The sequence below is a fragment of the Pleurodeles waltl genome, chromosome 8 (assembly GCF_031143425.1).
Source record: "Pleurodeles waltl isolate 20211129_DDA chromosome 8, aPleWal1.hap1.20221129, whole genome shotgun sequence".
In the NCBI taxonomy this organism is placed as follows: Eukaryota; Metazoa; Chordata; class Amphibia; order Caudata; family Salamandridae; genus Pleurodeles; species Pleurodeles waltl.
In genome coordinates, this window is record NC_090447.1 from 320,177,069 (window position 1) to 320,205,015 (window position 27,947).

General features: G+C 44.5%; 1 protein-coding gene across 1 annotated transcript in view; it reads right to left on the reverse strand.

The window, feature by feature from the left end:
* F5 (coagulation factor V) overlaps window positions 1-27,947 on the reverse strand; it is a 728,300-nt gene that overhangs the window by 67,284 nt on the left and 633,069 nt on the right. Inside the window, exon 22 of the mRNA XM_069204171.1 lies at window positions 24,453-24,597. Coding sequence (XP_069060272.1) covers window positions 24,453-24,597 — 145 coding nt within the window. The remainder of the gene's footprint in view (window positions 1-24,452; window positions 24,598-27,947) is intronic.

The window sequence follows — 27,947 nt, forward strand, 5'->3', positions numbered from 1 at the left end:
ACAACCACTGTAGATGACCGTCGACGACGACCACTGTAGATGACCATCATCGATGACACTGTAGATGACCGTCATCGATGACACTGTAGATGACCGTCGTCGACGAGCACTGTGGATGACCGTTGTCGACTACAGTAAATGCCTGTCGTCGACGACCACTGTAAATGACCGTCGTCAACGACTACCTGCAGATGACCGTCTGTAGATGACTGTCGTAGACAACCACTGTAGATGACCATCGTAGATGACCACTGTAGATGACTCTCTTTAGATGACCACTGTAGACGACCACTGTAGATGACTGTCGTAGATGATCGTCATAGATGAGGCCGTCATAGATGACCATCACAGATGAGGCCACCGTAGACGAGACCATCATAGACGATGTAATAATAGTCGACATGGTCATCGACTATGTCATCGTATTTCTTGATGATTTTACGGGTGGTTTTTAGACGCCCCAATGTAAGGTTATGAGGATCTCTCTGATGTATTGTAAGAGTTGTAGAGGGAATTGAGGGTCTATATTTTTTTCTTAAATTTTTTTCTCTCTGTGAGAAGTGCTTTATGAAGACTCATGGTAAGTCTTTTTATGGCATTTCTGCGCGCCTTCTGTGGAGCCTGGCGCAACGTCTCCCTCTGACCTCACTTGTGAGGTGAAGGAATCCTCAATGTCCCAATAATAGTTTTTGAGGAAAAAGTTAGACATATTTATAACCTTATTTTCTGCTACTCTGACATATTAGTGATAGGGTTTGAGAAATGAAACAGGAAACATAATGTTGGATGATCCAAAAAGAGGTAAAAGCTGAAGAACTGAGCAGAGCTCCTGGAGACTACCTTCACACGACGTGCAGTAGAAAATATGAGGGAGTCAGCCTCTGTTGGGAGTATTCTAGAGCGTGCTGTTGGTGATTGGTTAATGTTCAAGTTTTGTCCTTTTTTTAAAAAAAGGACATGGATAGGCTAATAAACTGACCTTTTTATTGCCATAATAGCCTATGATAGTGATATATATACTGCTTTGTTAAGTTACTGTGGGACTCCCACTTCGATGACGGGGAATGATTCAAGCATGTGAATCTATGAAAGATCTAATTCTAAACCCTTTCTTCTCCCTTGTGATTCATAGTACAACACCAGTATGTTTATAGAATTTGAAGAATGAGAGCTGTTAATTCATTTAGTTGTGTTTTATTTGTGTTAAATGTTCTATTTGTTATGCTCACCCGGCCATCACTGGTTGTCTCATGTACTGCAAAGTAGTCACCTCATCTACTGAGAGGGCAGCACCTGGCCTCTCTTGGGGATTGCCACACAGAGAAATCCCTACCAGTGATGCTTATGTTTTTTTTTAAAACAAACTCTTTTGATTTCCAGTGTTATGTAACAAAGATCATGCAGAAGCAAGCCCAGCAGTACGCTCTCCTTAACCCCCTCACATATTACAACACAAGGGTATTAGTACATATCACCCAATGAGAGTGGGGGAGCCTGACAATGCATTACAACCCAATCATTACTTACTGTATCAAAAAAATTGAATCCACAAAAAACTCAGTCAAATAACTTTTTCAAATGGTCAATAAATGTATTAATTTCAACAACAAGAACACATGAGGCCTAAACCAATTTTTGTGACAAACCTGCAAATCATTTCCAATCAAAAATCAATGAGGTATATAATGAGTTTTCCTCTATTGTGCAAGTTTGCCTGTTTGATTCTAATTATGAAAGCCCTTCTATGGGAATTAAAACTTTAAATGAATTCACTCTGACAGCTGATCAGGTGAGAAAACTAATACAATCAATTAAATAAGGCACTTAGGGCCAGATGTAGGAAACGATTTGCGACTCGCAAACGGCAAAAATGTTCGTTTGCGAGTCGCAAATGTGAGTTTCCTATGCAGAAATGCATTTTGCGAGTCGGGACCGACTCGCAAAATGCATTTCCGACTCGCAAATAGGAAGGGGTGTTCCCTTCCTATTTGCGAGTCTGAGTGGGATGCAATACCATTTGCGACCGCGTACGCGGTCGCAAATCTTATCGCAGTTACCATCCACTTGAAGTGGATGGTAACCCACTCGCAAATTGGAAGGGGTCCCCATGGGACCCCTTCCAGTTTGTGAATGGACCCCAAACATTTTTTTCAGGGCAGGTAGTGGTCCAAGGGACCACTGCCTGCCCTGAAAAAAAACCGAAACTAAAGGTTTCGTTTTTTTTTTAAGTGCAGCTCGTTTTCCTTTAAGGAAAACGGGCTACACTTAAAAAAAAAAAAAAACTGCTTTATTTAAAGCAGTCACGAACACGGAGGTCTGCTGACTACAGCAAGCCTCCATGTTTGCGAGTGCCTTGACTCGCAATGGGGCCGCAATTTGCGACCCACCTCATGAATATTCATGAGGTGGGTCATTGCGACCCCATAGCGAGTCGCAGTCGGTGTCTGAGAGACCGTACTGCATAACATTTTGCGAGTTGCAAATAGCGAGTCGCTATGACTCGCTATTTGCAAGTCGCAAAATGTTTCTTTTCTACATCTGGCCCCAAGTTAGATCCTTCCCTCTCCAGAATACTACATCTAGCACCTGAGACGGTAGTTTTACGTCTCACCAAGCTTCCAAATAGTATGGCCAGTTTGAGATACTTTCCTAGACCTTGGAAAAAGGCCTCTCTGTTACTGTTAATAGAGAAGTCTTCATTCAATCCTCACAGTCAACCATTGGCACCCTATTTCCAATCCCAGCCAGAATATTGGAGAAGGCTATGAATAAGGAACTTTCCTCCATTCTGAATAGCAATCAATTCCTAGTGTCTTCTCAGTTTGGCTTCAGAGGTGGTCACAGCACTGAGTCTGCCCTAATTGTAACCAAAGTGGAAATTAGAGCAATAGTGGATAATGTTGGTAAGGGAGCATTCATCCTCTTAGATTTGTCACCTGCGTTCATCACAATTAATCATAAAGTGCTTATAACCCATTTTGAGAGTATAGGGATTATGGACTCTTCATTGGCCCTATTAAGCTCTTTTGAGTCAGAGAGAGAACAATCAGTCACTCTCAATGACTACGTGTACAACCTCCCCTACATATTCTCTCAGGGGCAGTCATTATGCCCCACACTATTCAATGTGTATGGTGTACATCACACCTCTTGCTAGAGTGATTTATTCCTTCAGGTTCCCCATAGTATCATACGCAGATGACACCGATTATGCTGTCCATTTCAAGTGACTATCATGAGGTAGCAAATAGGTTTCACAACTGTATGATGGAAATTGGAAAATGGATGAAAATTATTTGCTTCAAACCTAACTCCGGAAAAACTGAGATTCTTCTGTTTGATAATGACGCATTTCTTGGTACCACATTTGGGGGCCTCAGGATCTAGGAACTCTTCCATCTCTCTCCAAAAAAATTAAGAACTTAGGAGTAATGTTTGATGATAAAGTGGCCTTCTCAGACCAAATTAATCAAGTCACTTCATCTGGCTTTAATATTCTGAGAACATTGACAAAAGGTCTTCCTTGCATTCTTTCTGAGCTGCAGAAAACAGTACTAGTTGCTCTCGTGTTATCAAGAGCTGGCTATTGAAATGTCAACATTCAAAAAGCGACCATTAAATAAACTCTAGACTCTTCAAAATGCGGCAGTGCACCTTCTCTTAGGCATTCCAAATTTTCAGTCGGTATCCCAGGCAGTATTTAAACTTTACTGGCTGCCTTTAAACAAACTGATTGCTTTTTAGGCCCTGAGCACTGCCCATAAGGCTCTTAGAAGGTTGTGGAATATTTGAAGCTCAGAATCCAGTGGTATGTCCATAATAGAATACTGTGTTCCAATTTCACAAAAAATGTGGGGGCACCTAAATTTAAAAGAGCAGCATGGAGTGGCAGAAGTTTAATTTTTTCCAATGGAAAACTGTGGAATAGTCGTCCTCTATACAGAAAATCCCAATCTGATTCATTTCAGAACATTGCTCAGAACTTGGCTGATCTCCATCCAGTAGTTTCCAGCAGGGTTAAAATGTGTCCATGACAGTTCTTTATCACCAAGACGCCTATGGGCATTACCGAACTTTATAAAAGAAAATCATATATTTATTCAATTGGGCATTAAGAAGGGGGTATCAGGAGCACAGGAGTTTCAGGGCCAAGTCATCGCAAGTCACACACTGAAGAGAGGATATAAATGTTAATCAAACATAGTAAGAACAAAAAGCAAAAACACAGGTCACCTGCAAGGTGGGGCACAATGAGGATAATATGTGTGTCTGGAAGAGGCTGTGGTGGGTGTGAGCGGTAAGGTCCAGGGTTGGCAGGAAAAAGGCAATGGAAGGGGGAGTATATATTGATGAAATGCATGGTTCTAAAGAAAGAGAAGTGACGAGGAAGTTCAGTCAGAGTCTTCCTCTGAGCTCCGATGGGAAGGGTTATATTGTACCAGACCCAGCCAACTGGCAGCAGCCAGCCAATATGGTGTCCTACTCCAGTGCAACGCACGGAGATTGGAGTCTCCGCTGTATCTCGCCTCTCAGAACTGCTTCCTCATATTCTGCCCATTTGATAAGTTTTGTCTGCCACAGTGGGAGACTAGGGGACTTCCAGGAGATGGCAAGTTAGCACTGGGCCAGGACCAAAATGAGGTCTGCAAACCTAGTGGTAAACGCTTTCATGTGGTAGCGTGGGAACAAACTCGCTAAGCAAAAAGTTGGTGTGCTCAAAATAGGGCGCCGGGTAGCCAGCTTCATACACTTGGCAAAAGTGGCCAAATAAGTGAGAGAGTGGGACAGCTCCACACTATGTGACAGAAGTCAGCCCCTTCAGCAGCACAGTGCGGACAAGCAGCAAGCGCTGCTAGGGACATATACCCTATGGATGTAATAAAACAGAATGAGTTTGAATCTAGTGTTCTGCAATGTCTAGGGAGTAGCCTTCAGTATTATGCCCTAGTCCTTGGCTGAGAGTGGGATATCCAAGTCAGCCACCCTAGGGGCATGGAGGTGTTGAAGACTGGACTTAGGGGGTCATTCTGACCCTGGCGGTCACCGACCGCCAGGGCCAACGACCGCGGAAGCACCGCCAACAGGCTGGTGGTGCTTCCATGGGCATTCTGACCGCGGCGGTACAGCCGTGGTCAGAAACGGGAAACCGTCGGTGTCCCGCCGGTTTCCCGCTGCCCCAGGGAATCCTCCACGGCGGCGCTGCTTGCAGCTCCGCCATGGGGATTCCGACCCCCTTACCGCCATCCTGAACAGGATGGCGGTAACGGGTGTTGTGGGGCCCCTGGGGGCCCCTGCAGTGCCCATGCCATTGGCATGGGCACTGCAGGGGCCCCCTAACTGGGCCCCACATTGATTTTCAGTGTCTGCCAAGCAGACACTGAAAATCGTGACGGGTGCCACTGCACCCGTCGCACGCCTTCAACTCCGCCGGCTCCATTCGGAGCCGGCTTCCTCGTTGAAGGCGCTTTCCCGCTGGGCCGGCGGGCGGCCTTCTGGCGGTCGCCCGCCAGCCCAGCGGGAAAACCAGAATGGCCGCCGCGGTCATTTGACCGCGGTGCGGTCATTCGGCGGCTCCCGCCGGGCGTGCGGTTACCGCCGCCGGCGGGAGTCGGAATGACTCCCTTAGTCTGCTGGAGAAGAGAAGAGTAGAGTAAAGTGATTGCCTGCATTCTCCCAGAGGCAGTGAAAAGGATCCCAAGGCCCAGATTGGGTGTCTTTTCAGTCGTGGCCACCCACAGCATGTCTGCTCCGTGGCTCTCAACACTCCATAAAATAAAAAGTGATGGGGAGAGATCAAAAAGTTCCTGGAAGGATCTGGAAGTGGCGTGATCAAAGAGGTTCCCAAGGTCCAACCACTTCTTCCCACCCCTGAAGGGCACCACAGTCATGAAACAAACAAGCCAGGGCCAAGATCAGGAGTGGAGAGCAGATATGCTGCAGTGCCCTGGCCCAAACATATTTAAAGACAGTGAGTATGATGTTTCCTGAAATGTCGTGCAGCGTTTGCTGAGGATGGCCGTTTCAGTCACAGCCACAGAGATCGTGATGAAGTCTTCACATCTGATGGGTCAGGGCATCTCACTGCACCAACCTGCATCTTGTAGCTCAAAGTACTTGCGCAGCCACATGACAGAGATTTAAATCAAGGGCAGCCAACTCGCCTGCTGTATTGAGGAGCCAGAGTTTGGAAAGGGAGATCCTGTTCCATCCTGAGCTCCAAATCAGTGTGAGAAGTAACCTGTCCATTGCACAGAAAATCACTTGAGGGATTGGTATGGGTAGGGTAGCAAAAAAGTATAGTAGGTGTGGTATCATTAGCATTTTTGCCCATGGCAGATAATGGGAGGGTGGTCCAGAAAGAGACAGAATGCTTGAGAGGCACGAGAGTGTTCCATGTTTACCTCTAGCAATTGTGATGCGGAGTGGTATATTTGCACACTTAGGTACTGAAATGTATGGGATTTTAAACTAATTTCACTGTCCAGCTCTGGGGGCATGTCTGTGGTTGGCATCTGCAGGGGAAACAGAATAGATTTGCTCTAGTTCACCTGGAGCCCAGATTATTTACCAAATCGAGCCAATGCTGCACAGACCCCTTCCATATCAGAGTGCTACCCAGACAAGAACAGCAGCATATCTTCAACAGTGAGGTATAGAGAATGGATCTCCGATAGTCGAGGCCCCGGAAATTATCACCCTGCCTAATAGTTAGAGCAAGAGGCTCCACTGCTACTCCAAAAAGCAGTGGAGACAGATGGCAACCCTGATGGGTGCTCCTGCCATTAATGCAGGGAGAGATCATTATGACACCCATTCGGACCCTCGCAGTGGGGGTGGAATAAAGCAACCAGGTCCAAGTCAGGAAGGCACCCACACTGGCCACTGTGGTATATAGAAAGTCCCAACAGAGTGAATCAAAGTCATTTTCAATACCAATAGCCAGTGTCATACCCTTGGGGCACGATACCTGGGGGGAAGCCAGCAAATGTACCAACCATCCATATTGGAAAAAATTAGCTGCGTGATGGTATAGACCCTGACTAATCTGGGTGAATCAACTGTGGAATGTGTGGCAGCAATCAATCAGCCTATATTTTGCTAAGAATCTTGAAGTCTACATTCAAGACCGACAAGGGTCAATACGAAGAAGCAAACACTTCACCCTTACCCCTTTTCAAAAGTGGGACAGTCAAGGCCTCATGCATGGTGGGGGAGGGGGATCCTTGATCCCTATTGGCAATGTGGACCTTAGTCAGGAAGGAGGGCGAGGTGGTCAACAGATGTTGCATAGAATTCAACCAGTAACCCGTCAGACCCAGGTATTGTACTTCTGGTCAGCACCCTAGTAGCTCCTTGTTCTTCCTGTTCTTGAACAAGGCTGCCCAGTGCAGCAGCAAAGTCCCCCCAAGCAGGGCATCAAAGTGTCAATCACATAGCTATGTGAAGTCTGATCATCAGTTCCCTTAGTTTCCACCATAGAGGGAGGCATAATAATCATGGAACGTTGCATTAATCTTGGGTTGAGTGTACACCATGGAGGTGAGAAATGAAAGGACCTGTGCCTGGGACCTTGTGGGATTCACTAGCCAGGCAAAAGGGCTCCCAGTTTTGTCTTGCTCATTATGAATTGTAATGAGATATTGTTTATAGTCATAAGCTTTAAGTGTCTTGATGAGCTCCAGGATCTTCTCCGTCTTGGTGCAAGCTTGTTGTGGGGAAGTGGGGCCAATTTCAATCAAGGGTATCCAGCAATTTTTCTTGCTCCATTATCTCACGAAGCAATTGGGGTTGTACCCCTGCCGATGTGGATATACAGTGTACCTGCGTCACCACCTTGAGTGTCTCACACTCAGCCAAAACTGAGGCTGCACTGTTTTCAGTGATGTAGTTGCGGAGGGAAATGGCCAGGAATCTTGGAAGACCGGCTCTTCCAAAGCAGCTACTTTCAACTTCCAGGTGGCAGTGTGGAGTCCCACCCAAGAGTCAATATTACAGGGTCAGAGTGTGGCTTGACAAGTATGCTATACAGAGTGTCCTATCCTGGAGTTGGTTAAACCGTAATTTATCAATACATATAAGTCATGTATACCAGAGTAGTAGGAGTATTCCCAGAGGGCTGGATTATGTTCACACCACACATCCATCAAACCCCATTCGTACATCCACCAGCAGAAAAATGTTGACGCAGCATGTATGGGGAGGGAGGTGAGGGGTGGGTGGGATCTATCCAGATTTGTGTCCGTAATATATCTGAAGTCGCCTCCAAAGACCAAGGGGAAGTGTGAGAACTTGGTGATCTGTAGGGCAAGGGTGGAAAGAAAAGACTACTGGTCGATGCTTAGGGAAAATATTTTGAGTGCAAGGTCCCTACCCTCTAGTTTCCCAACCCCACAGCAATTAATCTACTCTCTTGGTCAATAGCTTTGAATTGTAGTAGGAAAAGGGACCCCAGGCAAAATCCAAATAAGTACAACCCTAGAGAAGGAAAAGTACAAGGTGTATTACACTCACCACCTCCAGAGTTTCCGCAGGTCCAACCCATCTGTCCCAGTGAGGTAGTCTCCTTAAGGAAAGTCTGTGTCTTTCACTGCCTGATGTATGCCTGGACTCAGTACCTCTTACTTGGAGAGTTAAGCACCCTGACATTCCATGTAAGGATTTTGATCATGGAGTGGGGACTAGTCATAGGTTAGTATTGGGGTGCATGTTGCCCAGCTCACACCCTCAGCCTTCCAGGGGAACAAAGGAGACCAGGCAGGTAAAAACAGTACCAGCAAGCGACAACATCAACAAACCCCAACTAATGCCCTCAAGGATTATCACACCAGGGTGTATTGTCCAAAACATTCAAATGTAGAGTCACCCAGGAGCCCTCTGGCACTGCAGCACTTGACCGCAGGTTCATCACGCCGCAGGAGGGAGAGTGTGGAATATACTAAGATGGTCCCCAGACTGGCCACCAGCAAAGGAAAACAACAGAAATGGAGGGGGAAGGCGTCCAGGCATCAGTTTGCAGTTAAAGGAGGGTACTACCATGACAGAGGTAAAGGAGCAATAAAGAGGTCATATTAACTCATCAGAGGTACCAGAAGTGATCACGGGTACAGGAGTACTGACATCTGACCAGGCTGTTCTCCCTGAGAATGAGTCAGTGTCCCTCTTCGTCCCCCGGGCTGGAGGCGCAATCTGTTGACCTGGGTGACATCAGGATGGTCATAGCCACAATCACTCCTCCCTGCCAGCTCAAGCGTATTGCTGAGTAGGATGACCACCATCCGGGTGTCCGCCCACTGTCACTTCCACTTACTGAGGCCTGGGGGTGGGGAAGAGGGGTGGGTGGCGCAGTTGAGTCATAAGAGTCAATCCAGTTCCAAACCTCCTCTGGGTAAAGAAAAAAAGGATCTACCATTCAAAGTAAAGTAAAGTCTTGCAGGGTACAACAAGGAATATGTCATTTCTAGCAACTGAAGCCACTTTTTCGGCACTTAAGAAGGAGGCTCGTTGACTTTGCACCACTACTGTAAAGTCTGGGTAAACCAACACTCTTGCGTTTCCACAACGAAGGGACCAGGAGTGCCCACCTGCTTCAGAATGTAGTTGTGGTATTGATAGTGCAATAGATGCATCACAAACAGGCAGGCGGCACCCCCTGGTGAGGGGGGTGCGCCAGGACTCTGTGCGCTCACTCAAGGGCATAGTGTTTGGAAAGTCCCTCTGGAGTGACCACCTCCTGCAACCAGTCCTTGAGGAAGGAAATCATCGACAAGTCCTCAATCCGCTGCAGCCGCCCCACTTATAATATTATTTCTCCTCTGGCCCTGCCCTCTTGGTCTTTTATCCGGCCCTCCAGTATCTGTAGTCTGCCTGACAGTTCTCTCAACACCACAGAGAGATTTTTAACAGCGGGAGTCAGGTCCCCCTGAAAAAACACCACTTGTTTGATTCTGTCTGCCATTATTCGATGACCACTAGCGTACCAATCTTGGCCTGAAGCAAGTTTTTGGTGAACCTTATGGAGGCAAGGATGGCATCAAGTTTGACTTTCAAGTGTGGGGCCACTGCAGGGGTGTTGGTGGGTGCCAGACCATTCAAGGGGCCAACAGCATGAGCCTCAATTTTAGCAGAATTTGTCCTCCCCATTGTCAGAGTCCCTGGCGAGGGAGGATTGGGAGCAGGATGTGCCACAAAAAAAGCAGCTATGGTAGGGCACTTGAAAGGGCTATGTCTGCACAGGTGAACCATAATAGTATTTGGCCGATTCCCTGGCTGAAAACGTGCCGTGCTCAATGGCCCATCGGCTGCTGAGGGTCTCCACACTGAGATGTTGCCAGCATAGATGACTCGCAGTGTGTCCGGTGAGAGATGAGGCAGACAGCAGGCTCACAGATGAACACTCACTGCGTCTTATGTGGATGGGACTCCTCTCATCCAACGGTGGCTCAAATTTCGGAGTGTGAAAGGCACTACGGAGGAGGGTCACAATAGGGAGTCACTGCAAGTGTGTACACATCCCCCGGTATCACCCATGGTTAGTGGGGTGGGGCTGTAGTTCAGTGGGGCCAATACAATTCAGGCACAGTGGCAGGGCATTGGGTTGGGTCCCTGCTGTCAGAAAGCATGGTACAGGTAGCATGGTGTCTGCCGTCACCCCCTCAGATCACTCAGGAAACAGCAGGTAAATGAAGTGTGCTGCGCATGGCTACCTAGGGGAGTCTGAAATGAGCCCCCACAGTGGTGGTAGCCAGTCACTTCAGCATTTATCAGCCGGCACCGCTGATGGCTGCCACCTTGGCCTGACAGTACCGCGGTGGTGGCGGGCGATTGTCAGCATTTTCCCGGAGTCCCGGCAGTATTAAATCCCAAAAAGCGAGGCTCAGGAGGGTACCAGGCATTAGCACCGCAATATGGTAAGTGGGTGGGGTGGCCCAGATGACAAGATGGAGTGAGATTCTTGGGCCGGTCAGGGAGCTCTGCTAGAATGCACGAGGCAGCATGGCAGCAAGCGCTTCTTCCACTGCTGCTTTTTTTTTTAAACAATCTTCATTGGTTTTTACATTATTAACAGTGGATTGTTCGTTTTCACATACAATTAATGTGCAGTTATTGCACATATAGCTGTTCACGGGTACACATCCGAATTTGTTTCTCATGGGGTGTTTCAGACACCCGATGAGACATAATCAACACAGAATTAAACATAGGCTTTATTCTACAGCACATCACTCCTCCTCCAGTACAAAACCTAATGGAGTGGCAATGTTCCTCCAGAAAGACACTCACTTTCAGATAGAAGATATGATTAAGGATGAAGAGGGGAGTTATATCCTCACAAGGGGAAGGTGGGAGAGCACTCTCATCACAATTCTTACAGTCTATGCCCCAAATAAAGGGCAAGACAATTTCCTAGCTTAATTTCTAATACAAATAGCAGACTTTACCAAAGGTGAGCTAATTGTTGCAGGAGACATCACCATAGTGTGGGAGGCTCTAAGGACAGATCATGCTTCCCACAGGGAGATACAGGAGCTTTCTACAACAATCTTAAAAATTAACTTCATTCTCTGGGCTTATGTGACATATGGCAAGAGTAACATGGGTCAAATCGTGAATATACCTTTTTATTTGCATGTCCACCGCCTGACAAGCAATGCCTTGGCCTCTCTGATAGTTAAAGTGTGGAATTGCCAAATCTCTGTTTCAGATGAAGCACCCCTCACCATACATATAGATGTAGGCCTAGGGAGACAAAAGCCTACAATATGGCATTTGCATCCCTCTTTGCTCTGAGATTCTATCCTTAAACAAGAAATTAGTGCATAGATGAGTATTTTGCAAATAATGACACCAACAACGTGTTTCCATGCACTTTGTGGAATACTTATAAAGCCACACATAAGTGTAAATATATTTCAATCAAGGCTAAGTTATAGAACCATTCCTCCCTGGGAATCCAAGTGCTAGAGTCAGAATTACTCACTGTAGCACACCAATGTGAACAAACCCACACGCAAGCCCTCATGCAGCACTTGACAATTTTAAGGAGGCAAAATTGGAGCCATAATAACTAAGAGAGCAGAACTCACTTTACTGTACCTGAGAGGTCAAATAATACAAAATGTACGATAAAAAAGTCCTTATCTTGCACATCTTCTCAGGGAAAAGGCAGCAAAATTATACACAGAAGAACCAGCTACAGCTCAAGGTATGAGATACACATGGGAGCAGATAATTCTAAGTACATACTCTGAACAGCTAGATGTCCCTATATGAAGGATGAAGTAAAATGCGTGAAAACCCAATTAAAACAGGGCAAAGTTCCACGCCCCAACACCTTTACAGGAGAGTTATATAAGGTCACTTGATTTATCCCTCTGTTCAATAAATTCACCTCATCTGGTTCAGTAACATCCTCCATATCTGAAGCTGTCAGATCCGTAATATCGAAACCTGTCAAGGACACTAAAAGATGTGCCTTTTGTAAGCTGATCGCATTACTAAACAAAAACACTAAATTATATTCTAGAACCTTTAGAAACAGATTAGACAACCTGCTCTCTGGAATCATACACCTGGAATAACCTGGCTTTATAAAGGGTTGGCAGACCCACAACAATATTCAGAAGTTTGTGCACCTATCAGAGAAAGCTGTTAAAAAACAGGCGCCGGTACTCAGACTCACCATAAATGCAGAGAATGCCTTTGACTGGGTGGACTGGCACTTTATGAGATTCATCCTGGAGGAAGTCTGTATAGGCCCACATTTTAAATCTATGATTCAGCACTGATCCCTTGGCATCTCAAATTAGACAGGCATTTGGGGTGGAAACATGCAAATTGGCCCTCTTTGCGGATGACCTCATATTCATGTTGGAGGATCCCTCCAACTCATTGGGAAATGCACTCACTCAATTGAAAAGTTGTAAAGGTTTAGCAGGATAAAAGATGAACAATTACAAATATTAAGTTGTAAGCCTAAATCACCGGAAAGTGAGGGTAGAAGACTTGCGAGCTAGATTCCCACTCATATGGACACATGCACACATCAAATACTTGAGAGTCAAAATTACACTGCATGTGCAGGGATAACTAGCCCTCTCTATCAGAAATCAGGCAAATATGCTTAAATGGGCCACTCTCTTCCTCTCTTGAATTGGTCATGTTAACATAGTGAAAATGTAAATTTTGCCCAGAGTTTTAAACCAATTCCAGCCTCTTCCAATTCTAATTGAGGGAAGCATTTTCATCTATCTCCAGGGCGCAATAAAAACATTTATCTGGAGGAACTGTAAGCCACTAATCCCCTTGAAATGACTACTGGTGAGCATGCACCAGGGTAGCTTACTCTTGCCTACCTTTAATCTATAGTACTACATGACAATTCCGAATCGTGGTGGAGTGGACAAAGAAGAGGTGGATACATACTTGCCTCATATGAAAAGGGAGTTCGGACAAGACCCTTGAGAGATGTGATTTTGCAATACAAAAGTAGTAAACCACACAACGCTTATCTTCCGCAACTTCCATTAGCACAAAGCTTTAGGTGTTGGACTTTTTAAACAAGAGAGTGGCCTTAACCACTTACCCATATCCATACTCCACAATCTAGTCCAACTATGATTTCTACAAGCATTGGATCAGGTAGCCTTGGCTGAATGGCAAATTGGGGGTTGTAGATATATAGCAGACATTTTTCAGGGTGGCATAATCAAATATTTTACGCAATGCAAGCAATTTCAAAATACCAGAAACCAAATGGCTGCACTACGACAAAACACCTTTCGATAAGCTATTGGTTACTCTCACATCTCAAAGCGGTCTAATATCCAAACTTTATGCAGCCTTACAGGATACTAAAACTCCTACTAAGTGGGCTTTTCAGAGCAGGTGGGACAGGTAAGATCTATGGATGGATATCAACAAAAGCTCCATCTCCATAACAATGAAAGAAAAATATTACGAGGCAACCTATGTAGACTGGATTGTAAATGCTTTTTCTACACGCGATGCGGACTCTAATTTCTAACTGCTTCTTGAAAATAACATACATCTATTTCATTTTCTTAAAATACCATGGCTCTTGAAACGTACTAGATATAAGATCCCAAGCTTACTTTGGTCTAGAGGTACTGAGCTTCAACAGAGTTATCATTTGACTCGTTTCAATCCAACTATTTCCTTAAGAGAAGCTGGAGCATTTGGGCTCACCCTCAGCAGTAAAGATATAAATGATTGGGATGAGCAGAGGTTTGTAAAACTCCAGGATTTTATAGTAGGTGACAACGTCAAAACCATAGGCACAACTCAAAGCCAATATTCTTGCTATTCCAGCCTGTTTAAGCTTTTCATATCTTCAGATATTATATTTAATTCAGTCAATGGGCTTTGCAACCCACTATTTACCTGAATAACTATCTTTCAAAATCACACAAGCACTGTGGGTTCAGAAACAAACAGCGGTCAGCAATTAGTATTGTATTCTTCAAGAAGAGCTACCAGACAAAATTCTTTCCCCTGCATTAAGGAGGATAACGGGTACCACAGCTTGTGTGATTGATCCTCAGTTAAGGAAGCAGTACAATATTTACTTTTTTTAAAGCTTTGAGAGGTGCCAATTTTAAGAGTATGCCATTTTTCACAAAGTGGCTGCTTTATTACACACCCGTGCAACTTAAAAAAAAATTTCCATCAATTTTGAGCAATTGCTTTTGATGCCATTGCGAGGCTGGGGATTGGCTCCATATCTGCTTCCTTTGCCCTATCATCACAATTTCTGGGTCAAAATTCAGTGCGAGGCTTCAGGTTTCGTTATCACCAGAACCAATGGGGGAACTTTTTGGTCCATCCAACCATCCTGCCTGGTCAAAACATTCAAAGCAATATTTTTTCCATTGTAACAAGCGAAATCTTTGATCTTATAGCAATAGAGAACTCCCCATCCTCCATCATATGATCTCTGGGAAAACAAAATGAGAGCAGTCATATCTAAAGAATTCCTCCATGCCCAAAGAATAGGGGCCACTCGGAAATATCATTGTATATGGGAAAAGCCTCCGCTATCCTCTCCTTGATTCATAATGTATAACTTAATCTTTAATTCGGGTCCAGATTTAAAAAAATTATGGAATTTAAAGCATAAATGAACCAATATGACTCTGCGAAATGCTAGACTATCAACGTCATGCAAAGAGCGAAACCAAGCTGTAACTAAGCAAAAAGTACTATACTGCACTGCTGTTTCTGCACATTTCGAAATTCTCATTTGTAATCTTGATACTTTAATGTCTATACCTGCTCATATATGCTCAATAAATATGATTTTAAAAAAAACAATGAAAGAAAGGAATTAGAAACTCTTCCATGAATAGCACTTTCAATCCACCAAAGTTCTCAAGATGTTTCTGATATCTAGCCCCTTATGCTGGACATACAATCCACACTGAGGCTCTTTTATCCACAGCTACTTAAAAACCTTTTTGCAGGACAGTAGCCAAGTATCTTCAAGATGTCCTGAGCTATCCCCTGCCTTTCACACTAGCACTGTTTCTACTAGGTGTGTGGCACACTGAACATAAGTATAGGTCATACAATTACAAAGCAATAATTCGGAGTAGTCTCAGGGAAGCAAAATTGGTGCTGTGTTGGAAAAAAGGTAGCCCCATCGACCTTCACAGTTATGGACACTTCTGGGACATAGTAGCAATGGAGTGCCTGATTAGCAACATTAAAAGAGAGCATTTGAGGCACGCTGGACTCCAACAGTAGGCTTCTTACTGAAAGCCATCCACATACAGTGTGCCCTCTACGTTTATGGGCTCTGAAAATTTTCCAATGACCTAGACCCTAATTGCACACTGCAGGACATACTTCAGAGGAAGTGCTAGGACTTGGGTAGACTGACGAAGATTTATCTGTGGTGCAATTGGTTGATGATTGATGCTTGGATGTAGAGATAGGTCAGATGGGCAATGCTGAGGTATGGGTGTGTGGTTAAGGCTGAGACGTATTTAAATGTATTGACTTTGTATTCTAAAATGTTCGCATTGTCATTTGAGACTCAAGATTGCTGTCTTTTCCAGCACCTGTACGCTTTCATGTCAATGCGAACAATGATAAAATCTTGTTAAAAAACAAAGACTTGGTCTAGCATGCCCAGGGAAGAAGCAGATGATTTACCAAAATGCTCTCATGGAAGAACGCCCATCGAGGCCACCTCCCTCCTGTGCCATCCATTTGCCAAATCAACGCTGTCAGAGCCAAAGTTGCTTTCTCTTTGCTGTTGTTACCACAACCACCTGTACCTATTATACTGCAATTTATTATTATCTTATACATATATTCAATAAGAAATCTTTAATTATTATGGTCTGTGATGTCACCATCTTAGGGGCTTCAAAATACCCTATAGAGCTTTGGGAATGTGATAGTCTTTGTACTGTAAACTATTTAAATCACGTCCTACAACGTTTAGCTAATCCCTTTAAAAAGATGGCGAAATTACATCAGATCTTAAACGTTTTGCAGCTCTGCATTGCCTGCTAGTACATGTGTTGACGCAGATATGCTAATTAGAAATTATTAATGAATGTTTATGTGTTTTGATTAATAAAAAGTCTGTAGAGGAATTTATTGTAGAGAAAATAAAATAAAATACACGTTTGAAATTGTGACCACGGGGAGTGGCAGCCACTTGTACGAAGTTGTACTAAAATAACAAAAAATGTGTGAAATAATAAAAACGTTAAAAAAAAATGTAGTAATATGTAATATTAGGATGTATAACCTATGTTTTGCATTAAATTATAGAATTAACTTAGCAGTGGTTAAGGCCTAGTCCTTTCCAGACCTCACACAAGAAGCTGAATTTCTAACGCACTGCAGAGAAGCTGGTGCATGACCTGACCTTGAGCCACCCGATGTTAAAGTTGCTTAGCTAGAATTTTCTGCAATGTACCGACGGACAGGAGATGATGACGACAATTTGATACAATTATGTGTAGAGTAGGCTAAAGTACTATCCCAGGACTTGAACAATTAAAGCACCGACTGCAGAGGAACATGCAACATTTTCGATACCTGAATAGCCGCATGATGAGGACATTGTATAGTGGACCAATCCATGTACTGTGAAAGAAGAAATATTAGAACTCATAGATTTGAAAAATTAATAATATAGGTTAGAGTCATATCTGCTGTCTGACTGACCAATTAGGAATTAGGGGGATGGACTGGGAAATTCTGATAAAAAGTCACGACAAGGGGCTAAGATCTCAGATGTGAGGGGTGAGATGTCGATGACGTCAGGAGACGCGGTTGGAGAGTCTGTTGTTGGGCTCATACTCTTGAGAGCCTGATGCGTTGCTGATAAATTGATGCCCTGAGGACGAAGACTGACTTTGTTGCTGATCCATTCCGTGGATAGGTAGCTATGACAATGTGACTGATTAGCTTCGTGCCTTTTCTTCTAGGTACCAACTGTGCTGTTTTTATAGTTTTTCTCGTAGCAAGATTTTTTCCAAATTCACGTTTTCTAAATTGTTTTGCATGAAGTCCAACGTGCCGATGCTAATCTGGACTAAGTAGGCTTTCTAGGGGTGACGCTTGACAGTAACAAATGACTGACGGACTGCTTGCTGAACTCTGCTATTAATGTCGTTGTATTCATCTTTATTGGCTTATGTTGAAGCATTTTAGCATGTGTTTTCACAGTTTCTGATTAGTTTATGATATTGTGGTGATTAATGAACTAATTCAGTGTGGATTAAATAAAGTTTGCTCTAACTTGATGACTTAGTATTGTAATTAATAGGGAAATAAAAATTGTTAAAAGCTTTACCGAGTTGTGGTTATTCATGAATTGATGGTTTTAGTTGTTTTGATTTTAATGGTTATTAATTGATTACATTAATTATTGATGCCATTGGTCGCTACATAATTAAGATATTCCATGTGATCCAAAAGGTTCATCGGCCTATACGCGTCCCCTTGTAAGTTTACTTACTAAGGACCAGGCGCGCTAGCACATGCATACAAAAATAGTATCATATTGGTTATCAGAGTCTATGGAAACAGCTACAAAACAAAATCTTAGTCGAAACCATGTTTTTTTTATTTCTAATTTAAGAACCCTTTTGCACTTTCTATGTCATTGGATATCTTTGCACGCCTCATCGAGACCTTCAATAGTTTTGTATATTTGAGAGTTTTAGGATTACAATCATTTAGATTACAAAAAGTTAATTGGCATTGGATATTTCCCATCTTTAGTTTGTTATTGATTTGTGGTCTGTGCTTAGCGATCCTGGTTTTTCAAGATTTTATTTTTTCTATCAAGGTATAATATTCTGCACGGACCTTGTGAGGCTTTCTAAGCCATTTATTGAAGGATATGAGCTACATTTATTATAACCTTTTATTTTTTCAAATATTGATATATAAAGGAATATAGGGGGTCATTCTGACCCTGGCGGCCACCGACCACGGGAGCACCGCCAACAGGCTGGCGGTGCTCCCACGAGCATTCTGACCGCGGCGGTTCAGCCGCGGTCAGAAGCGGCAAGTCGGCGGGCTCCCGCCGACTTACCGCTGCTCGGGGGAATCCTTCATGGCGGCGGAGCGCGCTCCGCCGCCATGAGGATTCTGACAGCCCCTACCGCCATCCTGTTCATGGCGGTAGGGGGTGCCGCGGGGCCCCTGGGGGCCCCTGCTGTGCCCATGCCAATGGCATGGGCACGGCAGGGGCCCCCGTAAGAGGGCCCCGCAAAGTATTTCAGTGTCTGCCATGCAGACACTGAAATACGCGACGGGTGCAAACTGCACCCGTCGCACCCCTGCAACTACGCCGGCTCAATTCTGAGCCGGCGTCCTCGTTGCAGGGGCATTTCCTCTGGGCCGGCGGGCGCTCTTTTGGAGAGCGCCCGCCGGCCCAGAGGAAATGTTAGAATGGCCGCCGCGGTCTTGTGACCGCGGTGCGGTCATTTGGCGGCGGAACCTTGGCGGACGGCCTCCGCCGTCCGCCAAGGTTAAAATCAGGCCCATAGGGTGGCCGGCACCAATGTAATAACATCTAGGGATAGCCCATCAGCCATTCTCTCTGTTCCACTTGCCACTTAGATGGATGTAGCATGGCTCTAAGGGCATCTGTTAGGAGGGTTCTCTGTACGGACCTCCACTTTGGGGTTTATATCTAGGACTTATATATGTGGTAAGATTCTACCAATGCTTGGCAGATCTGCCACCACAGTTGTTTCCCCCCCAAAGTGGCTCCCAACTTTCAGTAGGAGACAAATGCACGAGACAATGGCAAACAGCTTTAAATGTGGGCGCTAAAACTGTTTTGAAGGAGGCGATGCCAGACCCTAAATAAACCTCTCAGCTTCCCATGGAACTATCTGCCATAAATGTTTTTAACGGGCGTTTAAATAAAGGCAAACCGATGTGATGTTTTTACTTTAGGCAGTTATTGAAAGTAATTTCAAAACGTACTTTGAATTTTCTGGTACTTTTCTTTTATTACTCTTATGTAAAAATGAAGTGCTAGGGCTCGTTGCAACTGTTTTACCAGAGTTGTGTTCCTTGAGGTGTCATTGGTGTGTGCTGCCCCACCCTACTACTTCCGCATGCATTGTTTCTACCGGAATAGTAGTTGGTAGTATGCAGTGCTCAGTGTACTGTAGTGGTATGTTGGAGGGATGCACCATGCCGGTGACTGGAAGGGCAAATTACACCAGGCTTTACAGAGCACTGCTATGGAGTCCAAGGCAGAGAGTACACTTGTCTGCGGGCAGGGTTAAGGATTCTGCTTGGCGCAGGCACTAAAGATGCATATTACTGTCCTGCGATGTGTGAGACCATATTGAGGGCTGCTGGCCTAGGAATGGTTCCTCCTTACCACCCCCAGTCAGGTCTGAGAGGCCTCCTTCAGAGGTCTCATTCCCTGTTTATCTCAATGCTTTGTACTTCATTATTTCAATATGCAGCTCATAATATCCGCGTGGTTAATTATGCCGACCACACTCAACTAATTCCGTAGCTGGACAGCGACTGCCAGGCAGACACCATGATATTTTATTATTGTATGAAAGGCACTGCCACTAACGCCAACTCTCTGAAATTGAATGGAGGCAAAACTGCGCTTCTGTGTTGCTCAGCCGACAAAGTTCAAATTAGTCTTCCAACTAAGTTTTGTCCTTTACCCACACAGGCAGAGCTCTCCCCCTTGGATTCTGTCTGTAATTCAAGGGTGACTTTTGACAGTAAATTATCAATGTAAGCCCATGTCGCTAAAGTAGCTGGGACTTGTTTTTCACTGTTATGGGGCTTGCGAAAAATCCTTCTGTTACTACCTCCAACTGCCAAATCTCTGGTCGTAAGTAGTGTGATTGGACTACTGTCATGTGCTAAGAGTCTCTTATTTTCTATTGCAAAGATGACTTCGAGTCCAGGTTGCAGCAGGCAAGCAGGCTCTGGATAGGGCCAGGAGATAATCTGCTGTGGAAGCGCTGAGGGAGCTTCATTGGCTTCCGATCAGGCACAAGATAGTCTTTAAAGCCCTTTGCACAGTATTCCAGGCCCTTCAGGGTGGTGGTCACATGTGCTTCCAGCATTGTTCCCGGAAATACGTACTGGGGAGACGTCTTCGTTTGCCATCAACCAACCTTGCCTGTATTGCCAACTTTAAGAAGGCCAGACAGGACGGCGGTGCCTTCCTGGCGAAGGCAGTTAAACACTGGAATCAGCTCCCTGCTTTTATTAGAAACTCAACTGATGTTTTATCTTCAGAAGGTTTTTGAAAACCTTGCTCTTTCCTCAATGATACTTTTTGTTGGTTTCAGCATTGTTATTGGATGTTTGATTATTTTGTTTTAGTGCCAAGATACCTTTTAGGTGGCAGATGTGTTCTATAAATGTCTTAAATAAATAAATATGTCTGCCACCCTGTTCTGTCAATTCCACTAATGTTCGTTTTTGCTTATGCAGGTAGACTAGAGCGCTTATGAGCACTTCTTCATAGGTGACTAGCTGCCCTTCATAGCTGCTCTTTTGTCTCCTTTTCGTCATAAATGCTATGGATAAATAGGTACCTTTGGCAATGACATCGTTGTAGGAAGTGGCAGGTAGATTGTGATGGCTAGATGAAAAGCTATATAAACTCAAACTAAATAATCATTGATCCCAAAACAATGTGCCCCTGCCCATTCATCATATTGCTCACACTTTCAACTTAATTTTCGCTAACCCAGAAAAACTCAAGGGCAGAAACCCATTGTCTGCTCGCGATTCCAGCTCTTTCAAAAACCACAATAAAAATCTTGTCTGAGAGAAGCTCGTTCCTGGAAATACTTCATAAACTGCTTGATCTTCTGCTGGAAACCACCATACCTTCAAGGCAAACCAACGTCTTTTCCAGGTAGCAATACTAAATTCATAAATGGTCCAAACTGTCTCTCTGTGACCTAAAGTAGGAGGAAAGTTTCTTGAGATGCTTTGGAGTAACTCATGACTTCCTAGAGGCAACACCATACACCTTGCAGAGAATTTATCTCCCAAAGAAAACGCTCCTATTATGTCCACATCATTTTATATATATATATATATATATAGTTAACAAATGAGCCTTACAAATTTCTAAAACACATTATTCACTACATGATACAAGTCTGATATTGAGCTACAATCTTTTTTTAAACTGTGATGGCAACCGCCGTACACCAATCAATTGCTAGAGACTCTCAACTCCTCACTTGTTCCATACCATTTTGCCTCATCGGCAAACAGCCTCATCCTTCTTTAGCGTTTCAAAGCTTCCTTCATTTGACCTCAAACAACGTGATATGATTTTCGCTGAAAACAAAAACCTGATATACCCTTTTGGCTGTCAGAAGCCAATACCTTCAAGTGCTCTCCAATCAGTTACGCAACCTCGATTCAACTCTAAGAATTTTTACTATAATCCTTTCTGCACCACCTCAAGATGACAGTCTATTCGGATGGTGTTAATGTCATTATATTGCTGGATTTTCACAGCCTGTTTTTACATTGACTGCCAGATCCTACAAAACTGTACTCTGTCAATTGCACTCTTTTCTTTTAACTTCAAACCTATGTTAAGTATCATTTGAGGATACAGATTTCGCTACTACGTTTACAATAATGACATCCCACATTCTGCTTCCCCAAGAGAGAAACTATTAAACATGGTGCTTCACCTCAATGACTGCCTGAACAAAATAAGTGCCGGCACGCGTGCAATTGTGTAGGGTGGTGCTCCTTCCTAGGTTTCATGTGTGTCTTTTTCTAGAGAGCCTCAGCTGCTGCACAAGGGGCATGCCCTCCTGCCAACTTCATCATCCAGCACCCCTTTCATACCATTTCCTGATACATGTTTGTTCAATATACAGAGCAACTCCGATTCCAGAAGCCTGGGCATAGGTAGGTACATGCATGTGGTGAAGAATGGAGATGCTGCCCACTGGTGATCCCATGCTACGCACGACACTAGTACTCACCAAGAGACACAAAGCAGCTTCAGCTCCTATCCACAAACTTGTCAGAGTATAGGTTCATGTCACATCAGATTTAGGAGCCTCGAAGACCAGCCATCCACAGCCACTTCTGCCCTACGCAGGCCAAGTCTGTCCTAGGGGACAGTCCATACACTGATTGATTCACTGAAGAACTTCGGAAGCTTTGGTGAATCTCTAGCCAACCTACATTTAAGAAAGGACCCCGTCACTGACCATGGTAACTCCTTTTTCTTTATAAATTTAGATTCTGGCTTGGGTTAAGCTCTTGTCAACGTTGACCTCATGTTTCCATACATGAAACAAGACGGATGCCCTGATTTGCTCCACTTGTAAGATACCTCTCCAAATAACATGGGTGATTCCATCCAGTGCACTAAGTGCCTGTAGGGCTGAGTAGGCCTTTTTACTACAGATGTTGGCTATTTCCTTTGACAATCAGCCAGGATGTAGGTGGACATAAGGCAATCAGCGTGCCCTGTCCCCAAAGGTCTTTCTGCTTTTATGGGAAGGTGGTAAGTTACTGCTCTCACCCTCTGTACTCAGGGGGCCTACATTTCCTCTGCTGCCAGATACCTGAAGGGGACATCTGTAGAAAGGATATTTACAGGCCAGTTGGGATAGGATTGATACTGCACCCACTATGTTTGAAAGCAAGACGCCTCCTGCCAACACATTGAGCTTGTGCTATTCATTCATAGTTTTGCAGTATTGGTTTTCATCTCACTGCTTTAAAAGAGTGATTATAAGTCTAATTTCCGCTATCTCTTTGAGAGAGTCCAGGGGGAGACCCGTTTCTCTGCCCAAGCTAAAAAGAACTCTACCTGGGTGGGTGATTGGGCTTTGATCACTAAGCAAGGCGTGGTGAGAAGGATCTCAGCAACAACAGACTTTGTTTAACAGTTGCTTATAACCTGTGACTTTTGGGTCAGTGCACCTTATTAAACATTGTTTCTCCCTCCTTTTGCCCTATCTCCATACCAGCAGCAGGAGAAAGTGCAGTGCCAGCCTACCTATGGCTATATTCTTGATGCTCAAATTCCATGCCATAATTCTATATGAGGTCTGTCTTAAGGTGGTTCTCTACCACTTGCAACCACAGTCAAACCTTATCAACCTTTCTTCTTTCTGCTCATCAGGGTTCCAAGCCCTACATCCCTGAATCCTAAATTCCCCATCAAGCAAGATATCTCACCATCTCCGTGCACCACTGTTACATTCTAAAATGGTTAGCTCCACATGTATGAGGGCATTCCTGTGGAAGACCTAAGCAACAGATTGTACATTATCACTATATAGGGTTGTATATTCACCATCTCCTAGACAGACAACATAATCCAGTGAACTACTACAATGCTCTATGTGAAATAGGTATTTACTAATGATGACTAATTATGTTATCGGTATTGTATGAAGTCCATGATTCTGTTTCTTCTCACCTTCTCTAGATGCTGTATGTATGGATCCTTTAAACGTGCTTTCTTCACAAAGTTTCTCCGTTGAGGTACACTCAAATAGTTCTAGAGAATTCACACTAGTTCCATATTTAGACACTCAACTACTCACACACCTGCAGGCACTGTCAGGTATCAAATGTGTCAGCCCAGGCCCCCCTACCACTCAGGCTTCTTTCTGGGCAAACAGGATACCATGTTTTCCCAATATCCTGGAGCAGTGACAGGTTGGTTGATAGAAGTGCCATTTATAAAGTGCACTGTTAGCTGAGGCTGTCCTCGTGTAAACTGTAGCGACCCCTCAAAGTATGTAAGAATGTTGCAGAAACCATCTAAACTTAGGACCTAGTCTCTCCATGCTAATTTTGCATATGCCTGCTATAAATAGCATTGCTGCAACTGTGAATGCAGAAATGATAAACGAGTTCCATTGACAGTCAGGGGGCAAGAAATGAATGAAGAACAAATATATACTTACCCTGCATTTCACAGCCCAGAAATTCCATACGAAGTGTCGGTCTGTTGTAGCTCTTGGTCGGGTATACTCTTACGTACCTAGCCGTGATAGGTGGATCAAATATATTCTCTTTTATACTAGATGCATCTTCATTGCCTTCAAAGACCTGTGTGAAAACATTCAGTGGGTTCATGTTCTTTAGCTGAATGAGAAGTCAGTTATATTTGCAAGGAATATGTAGAAGGCTAGGTACATGATGCATCGCGTGACGTCAGAAGTATGAAGTTAATCTCCAACTGATAGTCTAAAATTTGACATTTTAAGATGTTCATATTTCAGAATAGAAAGTCTACCATAACCTTGAGCATTTCAAGTTAAGTTAGAGAAGAATCTCAAGTGGTATGCTTTTCATTTAATTACGTGTCTACTTGACCAAGCTGGACAACAGAATTATGAATTTATTTTCTCTGCCCCGACTTACTGTAACATACCAGTTAGTACTTATATGTTCACCACTGCATCCCCTTTTTGTGCCCAGCTTAATCCACCCATTCCCTGTCCTACTGAGTTAAATTGTATTCATGTTTCTCAACACATACCATATTCCTATCCTAATGATTAATACTGCAAACATGAATGAATAGGCATACTTTGGTCAAGGTTCACATTCACGAGAATGCTGTAGGTTGTTAAAGGCACAATTAATTTAAGATTTAATTTACATTAGGTCCTTAGTTTCCTTGTCACCAATATTACTAGATGAGGATAATCCCTTTTCTGCAAGAAGGTGACCTACAGTGTTGACCTCCATATCAAATTAAAATAATAACAATTCTTTGCACTTTTTAAAGTCTTAGGGGGTCATTCTGAGCTTGGCGGTCGGCGGGAGCCGCCCGCCAAGCGGGAACCGCCAGAATACCGCTGCGCGGTCAAAAGACCGCCGCGGTTATTCTGAGTTTCCCGCTGGGCTGGCGGGCGACCGCCAGAAGACCGCCCGCCAGCCCAGCGGGAAACCCCCTTCCATGAGGATGCCGGCTCCAAATGGAGCCGGCGGAGTGGAAGGGGTGCGACGGGTGCAGTTGCACCCGTCGCGATTTTCAGTGTCTGCTTGGCAGACACTGAAAATCTTGGTGGGGCCCTGTTAGGGGGCCCCTGCAGTGCCCATGCCAGTGGCATGGGCACTGCAGGGGCCCCCAGGGGCCCCGCGACACCCGTTACCGCCAGCCAGGTTCTGACGGTAAGGGGGTCGGAATCCCCATGGCGGCGCTGCCTGCAGCGCCGCCATGGAGGATTCCCCAGGGCAGCGGGAAACCGGCGGGACACCGCCGGTTTTCCGTTTCTGACCGCGGCTGTACCGACGCGGTCAGAATGCCCATGGATGCACCGCCAGGGTCAGAATGACCCCCTTAGTTTCTCTATCAGGTGTGCGTGGTATGACTTGTCACTATGCCCTCTGCAACCCATATCATACAGGGACACCAACCCTACCTTAGATTTCTGTATTGTTCTGCACTGAAATAGGTGGCTCTGTGGGTTGAAGACATGTAACCAGCCTTACTAACTAAACGCTGCTTCTGTCTTGCACTTGGTAGGTCGGAGGGGCACATGAAAATCCACAATTCTACAAACCAACCTTTAAAGGAAATTAAAGTTTTCCGTTTGTAACACGTGTTGTTGTTGACCTTGTGCTACATTTTGACTGTAAAGCAGAACCATCTCCTTCTTCCTGTTCCTCTCCATTTCCCTCTAAAGGAGTCACTGGCACGACAGGGCACAAAATGTACATATTTTCTTTAACATTGTCTAACAAATGTGTGCTCCTTTACTACCTTGTAGTTCCACACTATGATGTTTGTTGAATTTATGTCATGTAATTGCAGTATAGAGGTCAGCTATATGGATGTTACCTAATAAACCCACTAACGTCCCACTCTTGCTTGAAATAGGTCTGTTTATGGCAACTTGAGTTTCGTTTACTTCAACATAATAAACCTGGACATATCTAATAAATCATCAATAGAGGTTTGCTTTAGAATGCCTTTTATTTGATATGGCTATGCCAGTTGAATCAGTTTGATGAATGTAGTACTTAATTGCTCTTCTAACAAACACTGTATGTAAGGATCTTTGGGCCAGATGTTCCGAACTTTTTGCACATCGCAAACAGCTAATTTCGCTGTTTCCGACGAGCAAAAAGCACATCGCGATGCCCAATCCCTGTTTTGCGAGTCGGTAACCTGGTTACTGACTCGCAAAACGGGACTGGGAGTAGCAATTAGGAAGGGGTGTTCCCCTTCCTAATTGTGAGTCGAGGCGCAATGCTGTATTGCTTTGTGACCGCGAACATGGTCGCAAACCAATCGCAGTTACCACCAGTGTCACACTGGTGGTAACCCATTCACAAGAGGGAAGGGGACCAAAGGGGACCCCTTCCCCTTTGTGAATGGCATGGAAACTATGGACCACTGCTGTCTCCAGCAGGCCACCATCCCTGTGAGTGCTGCGAGTCTCAAGGGGGTCGCAAATTGCGCCCCACCTCATTAATATTAATGAGGTGAGCCTTTGCGACCCCCCTTATGAGTCGCAGATGGTGTCAGGGACACCATCCTGCATTCTGAATTGCGACTGGCAAATTGCGAGTCTCTCTGACTCGCAATTTGCGAGACGCAATTCAGAAACTACGTACATCTGGCCCTTTGTGTCATATTATGACAGTACCTAAAATTGGTGGGAGGTCAACTGAATGATTCACATGAAAATGAGAAATACCTTTTGTGGAAATCTTTGACGTGTACGCAATGATAGCCTGGCTGTGGGAAACTGTATGGATGGCTTCTACACTGATAAATTTCATAACACGCTTATTCTGCTCAGTGATATTATTGCTACTGAAAACACTATCTTCTAAGGCAGCTCTCACAATGTGTTGGAGCGTAGTACCTCAAACAGTGATCCCATTTAATGATTAAGTACATTATTTAAATCTCATGATGCTGCAGGAGGCGTCCCTGTGAGCAGTTCCTCTGGACCCCTTTCCTTACCTTCCCTCCCCCAGAAACAGCCACAACTCCTTGTTGAGGCTCCAAGCCTTCATAAACTTTGTGAGCAAATGAGAAGGTTTGGTTTACTGGTGGTAGGCACTGTAGCCTAAGACACTTTAAGCCAGATAGTAGCTCCTCTATGCCCTCACTGGCATGATTGCTTGAAAGGCTGCCTAAGGCATCCAGTTGCCATCTTGGATTTTGCAGGAGTTGGAAGTTCCAATGTAATCTTATTTGCTTCAGAGCGTGGCTCCTCCTTAAAAGGGGACCGCACCCACTTAGAAACTTTGGTCAATCTCAATGCAGCAGTGCAGATGCACTGAACCCCTTACTCGAGCAGAGACATTTCTCAGCACTGAGTTGGATTCAAAGTGGAGAAATCACAGGTATTGAGCAGGCCACAGCCCTTCACTTTGCCAGTTTGAACCAGCACCTTTGTTGTACTGGAATAAATATTTCATGGTCAAGTCTGAGT